At 43.0% G+C, this 12,957-nt stretch overlaps 1 protein-coding gene across 1 annotated transcript in view; it reads left to right on the top strand.

The window, feature by feature from the left end:
* The window catches only part of DDX31 (DEAD-box helicase 31), a 50,716-nt gene that overhangs the window by 27,108 nt on the left and 10,651 nt on the right, over positions 1-12,957 (top strand). Inside the window, 3 exon segments of the mRNA XM_074846396.1 lie at positions 1,125-1,206; positions 7,178-7,289; positions 12,590-12,770. Coding sequence (XP_074702497.1) covers positions 1,125-1,206; positions 7,178-7,289; positions 12,590-12,770 — 375 coding nt within the window.

The following is a 12,957-nucleotide window of genomic DNA, read 5'->3' as shown; positions in this document are numbered from 1 at the left end:
GGCTGTAAATGAATTGGAGAGTGTGTGTGTCCATCGGGAAGTGTGTCTCTGAGCTTTGACCCAAGTGACATAGCAAGAAGTTAGAATGATGTAAGATTTTGTGGGAAAGAGCGATGATGTGACCAGAGGGAAGGAAGCTGCAGGAGAGTTGCCTTGATAGGAAATGTTCCTTGGGATCCTGTTGTTACCCTCTGAGCTTGAGTCACTATGAGAAGGAGCTGTGTCTTTACACAGCTTTAGTTTTAGCTCTTTGGTTTTGAGAGCATGGTTGCTAACATGGGTGGAAACAAATGTCTGTAAACATCAAAGCACTTTGTCCCTTTGAATGAGGGTTGAGCAATGTCTAATTCCAGAGATTCTGGAAGGTAAACTGAGGGAGACAAGACGTAGGAGAAGTAGCAGAGTAAGCAGAGCACGTCTTTCCAGCCTGCGTGTGTGTCTCAGTCAGTCTCTTTCTCACACTTGCACAAGCAACCAAGTGCAGACACCTGCTCCCTGCCTGTGGCATCTGATGTACAGTAAAATGTTTGACACCCTCTGGGTTCAAGGTGGAGGTTACAGATCTTATTGTTTATAGTTATAAAGCAAATCTATAAGAAACATTAGTGTTATGAGCTGCTTCAACTCTGGTTTGAGTTTCTTTTAGTGGAAAACATAAGCAAATGGTTCCCAGTTGTCTTGGTGCTTCTCAACGCAGGGAAAGAAAAATTATGAAAACAACAGACATATAATTAAAAGCCTAAATTTTTTCTTTAATCAGTTACTCTGGTTGAGACCCAAGGAGACTTTCAGTGAACTGAAAGTCCACCCGCAGTTATTTTGATGCTCTGTTAGAATTGGAGTGTGTGTTGATGACTTGTAACAGAGACAAGATTGGGGGTAAAATTGTGTCTCTGTTTCAGTGAAAGCACCAGTTTAGCTGGGGTGAAGATTTTACAGTAGTTACACTTTTAAGGGTTGCTGAGGGAGTGTCTGGGGTGAGACCTTATGTATTTCAGGGAAAAATTCTTAAGTTGAACATGTAAATCTCAATCTTTTAGCCATCTTTTATCAGCCTGTGGCTCATTAGACACTATATTTGAAAAGTAGGAGAAATGGTAATTTTTTTGTCTTTGTTGCCTCAGTGTTTCAGAGATAAAGATGGAGAAGGTATTATCCAGCCTGATGAAAGATGATCGCTTCAAGTTGCACAGACCAAGAAGCAAGGTGAGTTGTTATGCTGATTTGGAATTGCTCCAGTTTTCATTTACCTGTTAAACATCACAAGTATTCCTCCCTTAGCTTCTATGTTTACAATATGAGGGTTGATATATCTGCAATGTCAAGCAGTGCAAATAATTCTAGAATTGCCTTATATCACAATTGCTCAATCTTTAAGCTGTTGTCCCCAAAAAGCAGTTGCTTCTAACTCTTCAGCAAATATTTTTGTTACAGACAGTGAATGTTTCTGGCTGCAAAAGCTTCGGGCTTTTTTCCCCCACAGTGTTTCTGTTCTTGGCTTTTCTGCACTAAAATGCTGTTGGAGATCACAAATGACACTACTTCTCTGAAGAAATAAGGCAGATGTATTTGGTGATGTGTTACATAGGGTTTTTTTATTATCTGTATTTACTTGGAGCCTAAAACAAAGCTCACTGTGTTGACAGGCATCTTTTCATTGACTTCGGCAAGCTTTGGGTCTGCCTTCAAGTTGCTAATTCACAGAATTCAGTCATTTGCAATTGATGTCTCAGGCATTTCTGCATTCTGGCAAATTAAATCCTCCAAGAACCCTCATTTTGAATGGAAGTCAAGAATGTGTCAAGCATGATGCAGCATGCTCTTTTTTTTCTCTTGTTGCTGTTTTGCCTGCTCGTTGTTTCTGTTATACCATGTATGAGCCTTCTTGTTTCCTGCAGATGACTGTTACGAACTGTGGTGTTCTTGGTAAACATGCTTTTGAAAGATGTTCAGTTTTCCTATGTGCCCTATATTTCACAGAAAGCCAGATCTGTGGCTCATCTGAGATACAGCTCTATTTAAAGCTCTTTCCCACGACTGCACAGTTTTTCACTGAAATCAGCCTGTAATGCCTATATTTTAAATGTCTGGAACATGCGTAGGATATGGCTTCTTAACTTGTTCAACAAATATGTAAAAGTTTAGTCGTGCTTTGTCAGTGCAGAAATTATTTCAAATAATTGTTGTGTGTATAAATACTTCCCTTTTCTCCCAAATGTGCTTATAGGCAGGTAACTTTGGGTTTCCTTTGGAGACTTTTTCAACAATTACATTTATGCAGAAATCACACTTTAAATTTGTTGCTGATGTGGGACAGAATAGTATTTGTACTGGGCTTGAGGACAAATGTTATTGGATAGAAAGTGAGCAAAAAAGAACATGTTTTTTTAGGAAATTATGATCTGACTTTTGAAAAGTGACAGGAGAAAATGCCTGCTCAATGTTGTTGAATGTCAGAGCCCAGTACTTGCGCGGGTTCGAAATCATTGATCCATTTGGAACATTCTCTCCTAAAGATCTCGGTGCCTTTGGAACAGCAATAAAAAGCTAACAAGTCTGTTTGCTACCAGGACTGATCAAATTGGTATTTCTACCATGCTTTCAAATTGTAAAATACTTTACAGGTATAAGCACAGAATATTCTAAATACTCTTGGTTTATCTTTCTCCCTTTCCTTCAAAAAAAATACAAAACCAAACGATATTTGCAAGTAGCTCTTACTCTGGTTTTTGCTCAGCAGCACTGCCCGGGCATGCTCTGCCATGCCAGGTGCTGTACAGGAGTACGTGTACAGAAGGAGCTGGGTCCTTTCACTTGCAGCCAAAGGTGGGATTGAATTCCTCTCTTCCTTCTGCCATCAAAGCAAATGGGGTTTTGCTGCTGACTTCACTGGAGCTGAGATATACCCGCTCTGGCTGTAGGATGGTCTGAATCTGCTGCAGGAACTTATAAATACAGAATAACCTATTTTTTTTATGACTCAGAATCTGAAAGGATTGGGACTGAGAAATAAGTTTCTCTTTATGGAAAAAATTCTGTGTCATTTAATGGGGATGAAATTATAGTATTTCTGTCAATATCAAATAGGCTTCTTCAGGAGTTACTTGAAATATATATATTAAATGCAATCAAGGATTCATGCTGTTTGTTAGCTTTGTATTTTATTGCCATCAGAGGCTCTGTAAGTGGTCTGCAGTGCTTTCTCAGAAGCTGCAGGGGCATGTTTCCAAGTTTTCAACAGGGTTAATTTCTGTTAAGTTTGCTGTACAGTAAGCTGGGAATGCAATGGGACATTGCATAGGCCAGAGAGTGATTGAGGACTTGTTAGGAGGAGCTGAACCTGATCCGTTTGTGATGTTGCCATTCGAGAGAGTGTTAGCTTTGCTTATCAGCTCTCCATGCATTGAGTCATGTATATATTATGGTCGTGCACACAGGAACCTCATTATAATGCTCTTCGGTTCTCGTTGCCTCAACTGAAGTCCATTATAAGTACCACGTTGGAACATGTATTTTTTGGGCTTCTGTGTACAGCCAGGGAGCAAGCTGAAGTGCCTGTAAAATGTATATTTTATATTTAGGTATATAAAATATATATGTGGCTATGTCTGGGTGTGTGAATGTTCACCTGCCTACAAAGAGAATAAATTTGATCTTTCAACTTTTATGGAGGGGGGCAGGGGAACTTGGTGAGTTCTAGAGAAGGTGTGTGGAGGTTAGTAAAAAGTTGTTATTAAAACAAAATCCTTCATTTTGTTTTGAAGTATAATGGAAGCAGGAGATGTTACAGCCTGGCTTTTTGGCGCTTTTCATCCCATCGTTTTTTTTTTTTTTTTACTGTTTCTACGAAAGAACTTTTCTACCTCAGTCTAGTTTTACTGTATTTCAATTCCTTCTCCCATTAACGTATTCTCTTAATGAAATCAGAAGCTTTCAGTACTTATCCCAGCCTCTCAAACCTGAAAGCTGCAGTCTTTATAATCAGAAGTTCCCTTCTTCTGAAAGAAATAAGTATGCTTCTTCCTGGTGTGGCTGGCGTTTGGCGGAGTCCCCCTGATGACTTGAATCAGTTAAATAACACTGCATCCAGGCCAGTTTCATCTTTAGGCTCATGGATATTGTTATTGATCACAGTCATTACGCTAGTGGTTAGGGATCTGCCAGAATAGGCTCTTATCCTAAGCAAACACGTGGTAGAGAAAGTTCTCCTATCCCACTATTTCTCCATAATGGCAATAATGCTTCTTACTTAACAGATGTAACAAATTCATCTAGATGGAGAGTAGATAAAGCAAACCTCTGGGGTAGGCTTTTATCTTTTGGGTCTTGGAAAAATGTGTAAGGTCTCAAATTAATTGTCCTGTTCATTCAAACCAAGATACGAGCAGGATTAAAGCTTGCTTGTGTGAGTAAAGCATACAGGATGCTTTCCAGTGCACTTCCAATAGCACTGTTTTATTTGATCTGTCCAGACACTCACATGGTGTGCAGGTTTTATTTTCACGGTTTGGCTCTAAGTCAGTTTTAAATTTAGATTTATTTTTTTATTATTATTGTATATTTTTTATTTATTTTTTTTTTTTTTTAGATAAACCTCCCTGAAAGGCAGGAATCAAACACGGATTTTTTTTCATGCCCATTAGGGGGCAATTTTAAAATGAGATCTGTCTCAAGGGGCTGAAGGGGATAAAAGACAAGGTGGAGATGGGAGGAGGGGAGAAGCTGTTTTCTGAGTACATTATGTTTCCTGCCATTTGCTTTTTTTCATTTATTTCTCTTGGACTGACCTCACACTTTGGAAATTATGCACCTAGTTTCTTATCCCTCATTTTTGTCTTACCTTTTTTTTTTTTCCCCCCAGCACCAGGAAGAAGAGATGCCTCATTTTGAAACCTAAAGGGGGGAATAAGAAAAGTCCTTTGTAATATATTGCCATATTATCACTAAATCCCCTGACAGTTGTGACACAGAAGCAAGTCACCTGTCACTTAAGCTTGAGGTCTCTTTAATTTTCTCCTGGAATTCGCACCAGGCTGTCTTTAATTTGAGGCCTTTATTGGAATTCTGAAACCTTTCTGCCTCCCCGGTGCTCAGATCTATTCTGAGTGCTGTTACAGAATGTATACAATAACCAACAGAGGGATTCAGAGGGGGCTGAAGCACTGTTTATTTAACACTCTGGAGGGATTTTCGTGCTTATTCGGTCCTGGCTACCCGGCTTTCAATATCGCTTTGACAACCGTTATGCCCTTCTCATTAATTTTAAACAGTTAAAACACAGGAAAAAGAGAAAAAGTTTTCATTATTAAAGTGCTTTACTTTTTAATAACAGAGGATTCTGTCCGCCAGGGGAAAGGGCAAGCCTCACTAATTTCACATTCATATTAAAAAACGCTGGGAAGGTGACACTTTGTGCTGCCAGGAGGCTTAACAAAAGAAAAGTGATGGGGGCTAGGAGGAGCAGGCGGGGGGAGAAAGTTTTATGTTTCACGTCAATGGAAACTTGTTAGTCACAGCAACGAGTGTCCACTTCGGGGAGGCAGCACCACTTGTAGTTTATTAAGCCTTTACAGAGGCCCCTCGACTGGAGACTGTCTCAACTGATTAATAGGCGGACGTTAAATCAAACTAAAAGGATCTGTGAAACGATGTGTGTTGTGAGGCTTTCTCGAGTGGACTGGGAGACAGGTAGCAGAGAAGGGAAATCTGGGAGACTCATCATGGAGGCTTAAAATACCCGCCTTGTCTTTGGAGATGCAGATGGACAGTTAGTCCAGGTAGGGAGTGAGCAGGAGCTCTGGTCCCCACGTGTGTTTGCTTTGTTGAAGAATAACCCAGTGGCTGGAAGCTGTGGGATCCTGAGTTCAGAAGAGGGCACTGTGCAGGGAGTTTAAACTACATTCAGGGTCTGTCTCTGGGCAGATTTGCTGTTAGGCTATAGAGTGGCAGATCTGGGTCAGCAAAACATTTTGTTTAGGGTGCCAGCAGCATCGCCTGGCTTCCACGATCACTGAGGTTCGCGGTGTCAGTGTGATATGGTTCCCCTGGACTGGCAGCAGTGCTGACACGATGCTCACAGCTGAGAGGGAAGGAGGGTTTTGCAGAATTAGCATGCAAATCTACCGGGGAGGAACAACAGGATTGTTGCCTTGGCACAGGCCTAGCACAGAATCCTGGGAGCTGGATGTTTGTTTTCAGTCAGCCCTGGTCAGATGAGGGGGTTGACCAGTATCAAGTTACTGCCTTGGATCTGGCACTCTTAGACTTGGATGCTGGTTCCTGTCTGAGTAGCTTTAGAGAACTGTGGCCCTTTCTTTGGAGAGGTTCACTTCCATGGCTGCTTGGCTTTGCACTTTGCTGTCAACTTTCTATCAAAAATTCTCTTGTTTTCTTCTGCTCGGCTACTTTAGAGGGAGATACAGCCTCTTTTCTCCTCCCAGTAACAGCTTGGTCCCAGGAATGATTGTTTTCCTGAACTGCATCCTACAGTCTGATCCTGGGGAAACATGAGCACATGCAAAATTGCCCTTTTGGTCTAAGTTTCTTCTGTCATCCCTTTGGTGCAAGAGGCTTGTCTTATTGTAGAGGAACCACGTGACGGCAGTTACAGTTAAGTAACTTGTTGACAGTGAGCAAACTTCATGTAGGCATCGAAAACAAGAAGTTCATTTGGCTGGCTTTGTTCACAGGTACTAAATTTTGTCTGTTCTCTGGAGCTTGGGGGTGAACATAGATCTCCTGCCCCATGAGTGCCAAGAACAGGCCAGGTGTTTTGGGAAATTGCACAGGGGAACTTGCAACATCAGTCTAAAACTGTTAGCACGGAGTCTGAGGGGAGTTATTCCAAATAACTCCAATGGAAACAAGCAGTGGTATCTGGCCTGTGGAATCTGGAAAAAAAAAAAAAAAACAAGGCAAGGGAAAAAGATACGTGATAGATGTTAGAAAACACAGAATTAAAATTGATTTGCTCTCCTCACCACACAGTGCTCACTGGCTGCTTTGACTTTAACGTCTTTATCTGTATTTTTTTTCTCTAGTAATATTGAGAGGATTACCTTTGTTGGCCCCTGGGTGGTTACTGTGTGATTTTACTGTTATTAAATCTATTGTAAACTGCTTCATTATTCCTGACTCAAATTCTCTCTTTCCTCTAATCCTCCCACCACCCTTGTAGAAATCCTGTGGCACGGACCCTCAGGAAGTCCGGGAGCGGGCCACGGTCTTGCAGACAAAATTTGAAAATTACATTCACTCCAGCGAGGGGACTGTCCGGTGGGCAAAGAAAGGTCAGTGCATTTCTTTTCAGTTTATTCCAGAAGGGTTCATATAAGCTGCCAAGGTTTTATTCTGCGGGAGGCCTTCAGGGAAAAGGCCTGGAAGAAACATTTTGGGGCCATTGGGCTCTGTAGGGGGTTGAGATGGGCCCAGAAGGCTTTGTGATGATATTAAATGTTAATTTCTTGCATTCCCATATTACGTGCAAATGAGGTTTAATCTTGGCTTTCAATAGGATTCACATCCGAGGGCTCTGACCCAGTCACATGAGTGAATAGATTATGTGTGTTATGCTGGAAGGTCATGGGTGACCTGCTTAACCACATCCTGGTGCAGTACCCGTTAGATGCTTTCAGTTTACACCCGGGATGAATTTGAAGCCTGTAAGACAGGATGCCTTGGGAACAACTCTTAACAGGCAGGGATCTTAGGCTGGGGTTGTTGTGTGGTATGGGAGAAAAATGTGAGAGAAGGCAACTACTCAGAAAGGCAGAAAGAGGAAAAAGTGGGATGGATTTAATAATAATTGTAGCTAGGGGTAAATCTGGGATTTGATCTCCCATCTTTGCCGAGCAGGATGCGCAGCGGTTGTGATTGAGTGGTACCAGAAACTTCCCTTCTGCTTCTCAGTTTGGAAAATCCAGAGGAAGGTGGATTTTAGGGAAAGATTAAAAACTTGCCAGGGATATAGTAGGAAAACAAACACTGAGTAGTCTCCTGAGAGGATCCAAAATGGTGGTGCAATGTAGGAACCCCTCTTCTGTGTCCTGCTCTGTTGCCCAGTAAGGCTGATCTGGGTGCACCTGAAAACTGAGTAGCTGTTGTAAAGGGAATGCGGGTAGTCAGGCCCCAAAGGTCCTTGACAATTACTTGGAATTTCGTTGTTAAATATTGAGACAAGTCCACAAAATACAAACTCTCTATGCAAGAGACTAAATGACTCTTGCTCACAGTATATAGGACTAGAGCCTTTCCCCTTTTTTTGAGCCTCCTCTTCCCACATGTCTCCCTTCCCCATTGTTTTCTTTTTCACCTCATTTGTCACTTTGATCTGAGTCAAATCCTGCTGTCTAAGCTTGCACAGAAGTCCTGTTGATGTCAGTTCTGCAGCACTTCCAGTTAGGTTTGGATGAGAGGGGTCCTGATGAGATGAATTTTAATGGTCTACATGATTTCTGTTTGCCATTATATATACCTGCTGAATGCGTGTGCGTACAAGTGTACCATATGTGCTAAACTACATAAATCACCTACTGAGGGATCCAAAACCAGTGGGGAAATGGGCCTGTGAGCTGTACAATGCCATCATAGAACTGGATAAGGGAAGGCTGTTCTCAACTAGAAGTTAAGTTCAGCACTAAAATTGTTTGGAATAATGAGAAGTGATTGTTCAAGGGTTCGAAGGTGCTGTTTTCTTCTGAATGCTGTACTAACTTGTCAGGCAATGACATAGCAGAACGACTAGAGCTCGTACTGTAACTACCTGCTTACCCCAAATTATTCTGCATACTTTTAACGGTGCATGGCCATAGTGGTGGATGAGGTATTTGAAATGCTCCTATTCTGCTCTTTGCTCTGCCCTGTGCCACTGCATGTCTCTGTGCTGATTCTCACTCCCCCTGCCCCCAGTTGCAGTGCTTATTTCTTTCCTCAGGGTTTCAAAATACCTTTCTCCTACAGTGAAAGTGTTAGAGGCTTGCTACACAAGCAGCTTGCTTGCACCCATTTTCAGGTGTGTTGTGCTACTTGACTGGTGTAATTACTTTTTATAGCTGCACTTTTAACTCCACAACCTCAAAGCATGTGACTAATATGATCAAATCCTTGATTCTGCATGGATGAGCTTCTTGTTGCTCCCCTGGGATTTCTTATACCCCATGCAAACTTCTAACCTGAAATGATTGTGACAGGGGGAACAACTGAATGGCTCTGGTCACACTTAGAAAACCTCTGTGGTTTCTCTCTGTGCAGCACATGTCACTGTGCACACACACGCACCCCCCCGCGCACACTTGTTGCTGATCTCAGCTCTAATAACTTTTTTAGCCACGGACAAGAAGTGCACAAAATATATCAGGAAATGCTGAAATGTTGTGCATCCCATTTATCTTGTACAGGAGCACTTCACCTCTTTTTCCTACTCTGCTATCTACATATGCAAATTTTCCACTGCTGAGTGGCTTCCATAAGCCCCCTTTTCCTCCCCTCTGCGCCAGGCATCATGAATAATTAACATGGCAGCTGGCTTTTGCTTTCATGGCAGACAATCAATTGGAAACTGTGCCAGAGATGCATTTGTTTCTCTCTCTTTTTCTCTTTTTCCCCATTTTCTGACCTAGTCAATGTTAATAAGCAGTGTTTTCACTGCAGCCTGCTTTCAAAAGGCAAGTGGCTCCCTGCCCACTCACCCCTTCTGCCTCTTGGTCCTGTGTCTTCCAAACTCAAATCAAATGGTTCAGTGAAGGTGCTGCCCTTCAAACTTGATTGACTGATCAGCGGTGAGGTGGGTGGGAGGAGGGGTATGGCTGGGCCCTGCTACCTGAAGGCTGAATCTCATGAAGTGTGGGGTTCCTTTTGGGAAGTGGAGGACTCATCCAAAGGGTTGCATGGTGATAGGTGTTCTGTTTTGGAGCTGTGGGGACAGACAGAGCTCAGGAGACTGATCCTTTGTGCCACTGGGGTTACAGAAAGGGTAAGGAAGCAAACCCTGCTTTTCTCCTCCATGTTTCCCCATTTTGTAGCCAACAGTTGAGCATTTTGCCTCTGTCTTCAGCATAAGTGTGTTGAGAGGGACAGCAGAGCTACAGGAGCCCACTGCCGTGGCACGATGCTTGAATCCATGGTGGTTTTGGAGCACTCTTCCTTCCTGTTCCCACACGCTCTGTACGCTGGCAAAACGCCTCCACCAGTTTATCCAGCCGTGCGGCTGAGGCTGCGCTCTGGGGCCAGCACTGGGAACTGGCTGCCAGCTGAGAGCGTGGTGAACAGGTTATGTCACCTGTCTCACTTTCATATCTCATTACTCTCTTGTCCCCTGTTTAAAAAAAACCAACAAACCAACCTATCTAACCTCCATCATATGTAACGCTCTCTTTTTTTTTTCTTTGACTTTCCACACTTGCATTTCCTTTAGAAAAGTGGGGATGCACAGGTGCAAAGGACCAATCTAAATCCACTCTCTTACATGAGTGCAAGTCTGAGTCCCACCCAAGGCCAGTATAAAGTTGCCTTCAACTCATGTTGGTGTGGCAAAAACTGTAACAGCTGAGGCAGTTTGCTCCTGTGGCGTTAAGATGAGGTACCCTTTATGTGAGCTATGGCCTGACCAGCGCTGTTACCAGTCTTTTTGAGTTGTTTTCGTAAAGCTCTCTTTGATCACAGAATTATAAAAGAATTTCAACTTTTAAAAAAAAGCTTTTAATATCTGGCCACTGTAATTGCACATAAAAGCCAGGAAATGTGATTCTGGCAGCACTGAGGGGGTCTAAAGACCTGATAGTAAAGATTTAAAGAAGAATCACACCCACAAAGGTCTTCATTTAAAAATCTCATGGGGGCTGTAATGAACATTAGCAGCTCTGAGCTCCTCAGAGGTGAGACAGTTGCAGGAGCTGAGGTTTCGACCTGCTGGTACAGGAGGGCTGTTAGTTCTGCTTTGGGTTAGTGTCTTGCAGCTCTCGCTGGTTTTGCAGGCTCTGACTCAGGACTGGATCTGGCAGTTGTCTGTCAGGACTTTGGGAAGAGGGGAGCCTTTGCCACTTTGATTCTCTAACTGATCTGGGGAGTTAGTACCAGCAGCCTTTCCTATCTGAAGAACTGTGAGAGGCGAGCTCAGCCTTCATAATAACAGGATCTTTAGTATCAACCATTTCAAATGCTGTGAGAAAGACAGCTATATTAGCTCCAACAGGACCAAATTCAGAGCGGGAGCAAGTTTGTTTTGTTCATTTTGAAGAGTTACACCTGCTTATAGCGGGTGAATTTGACCAATAACTTTATGAAAAAAAGCAACAGGTTAGGGTTTTTGAGATCGAGCTGGTTTATAAGCCCTCAGAAGGATATGGCCTTCAGATGAGACACCGAGATGGGGTATTTGGAATTTAGCATTCTCTTTTTGGGAAAACACAGGTCTTCTGATGCTCAGGTGCCTCTGAAAGTAGCGTTGTGAAATTGGGAAGAAGGTGCAAAAAACTCAATCTTTTCTTCTCATCGATTGGGAAAAGGAGTTCGCTTTACTCAGTAAACAGAGCTTTGATGGATTCCCAGGGTCCTTCCAGGAGCTGATCTGCTAAAATGACATTTTTATTACTGTTCATAAACTCCAATCTCCGGCTGCTGCCAAGAGATTAGACATAAGCTGTGGGCAAACTTGCTGGTCCGGTGTCTCAACAGGCAAGGGCAGGAGAGGTTAGAGTTTAGAGCTTGCTGCTGTCAGGGGTTGAGAGACAGAGAAAGATGTAGGTGGTGGTTGGAGTGAGGGCTGGGAGGACACAGGAGGTTTAGCAAGCAGAGTAGCAGCAAGGGATTGAAGGGAGGCATTTTCTGAGCTGTGGAGTTTCCTTACTAAAAGTCCCTCTATTCCCCAAAGCAGGGAGGACAGCCTGGGTGTAGTTAATGTTCCGGGTATGTGGAGGAGCAGTGGTAGTGTTCATATTAGTGGATGATCGTCTTTAGAGCAATGAGCCCTGAGGGAAGGGCATTACAGGAATATAAAGATGTGAAGGGAAATTTGCACACAATTCTATTATTTTTCCCTTTCTGAGAAGGTGAGCTCTGTTCTCAGTGTGATGATGAGTCAGGAAATCCATCTGGCTCTCAGATATTTATAAGGGACTAGCTAGTAACTGGTGAAAAATGCATGGGCTACTGGGACTGTAATATCAGAGCAGTCTTCCTATGCCATCTCCATGCTTTGCTTTCCCTCTCTTCCTCCCTGTATCTCTATTCCCTCTCTCCCCTTACCTGCTACCATTTGATGTCAACGACTCTTCATGTGAGATGTGCTACAGACATTGTCCTTTCTGGCTAAAGGGGCATCCCTGCAAGAGGCAAACCTAATGCAACTTAATATAGCTTTGTTTCAGTTCCTAACAATTCTCCACCACCTACCTTCCCCTTTCAGGATTGTACTAGTACTATACAACCTTCACAGATTTTTAACATACCAACCTTTTCTACCAGCTGCTGACCAGAAGGTGTCCCAAAGGACAAGACCAATGTTCTTTCAGCTGGAACAGCTGAATCTTTAAGTATATATATATAAAAAAATGCAGTAGCAAACAAAATTAACTTTTTTTTTCTCCCCCCTCAGCACTGCAGTCTTTCCTTTGTGCCTATACCACCTATCCCAGAAACCTCAAGCACATCTTCCACATCAAATCTCTTCACCTGGGTCATGTGGCCAAGAGCTTTGGCCTGAGAGATGCCCCCCAGAACCTGACTGCTCTTCCAGCTGCAGGCTCAAAGAAGAAAACCAAACCAAGACCAAAAAGGTAGGCCAACTTGGTGTTCCTAAGCCGAGGAACACCACACGACAAGCTATGGTGTGCTTTGCTCCTTCAAGGTTGTTGTGCTTGCTCCAGGAATCATAGAGTGGTTTGGGTTGGAAGGGACCTCTGGAGATCATTAGTCCAACCCCCTGCCATGGGCAGGTCACGTGTGATTGTTCCTGAGATGCTA

This window comes from Strix aluco, chromosome 20 (genome assembly GCF_031877795.1).
Source record: "Strix aluco isolate bStrAlu1 chromosome 20, bStrAlu1.hap1, whole genome shotgun sequence".
Classification (NCBI taxonomy): domain Eukaryota; kingdom Metazoa; phylum Chordata; class Aves; order Strigiformes; family Strigidae; genus Strix; species Strix aluco.
The sequence above is the reverse complement of the archived record's forward strand: the minus strand, read 5'-3'. Positions and strand labels throughout refer to the sequence as shown.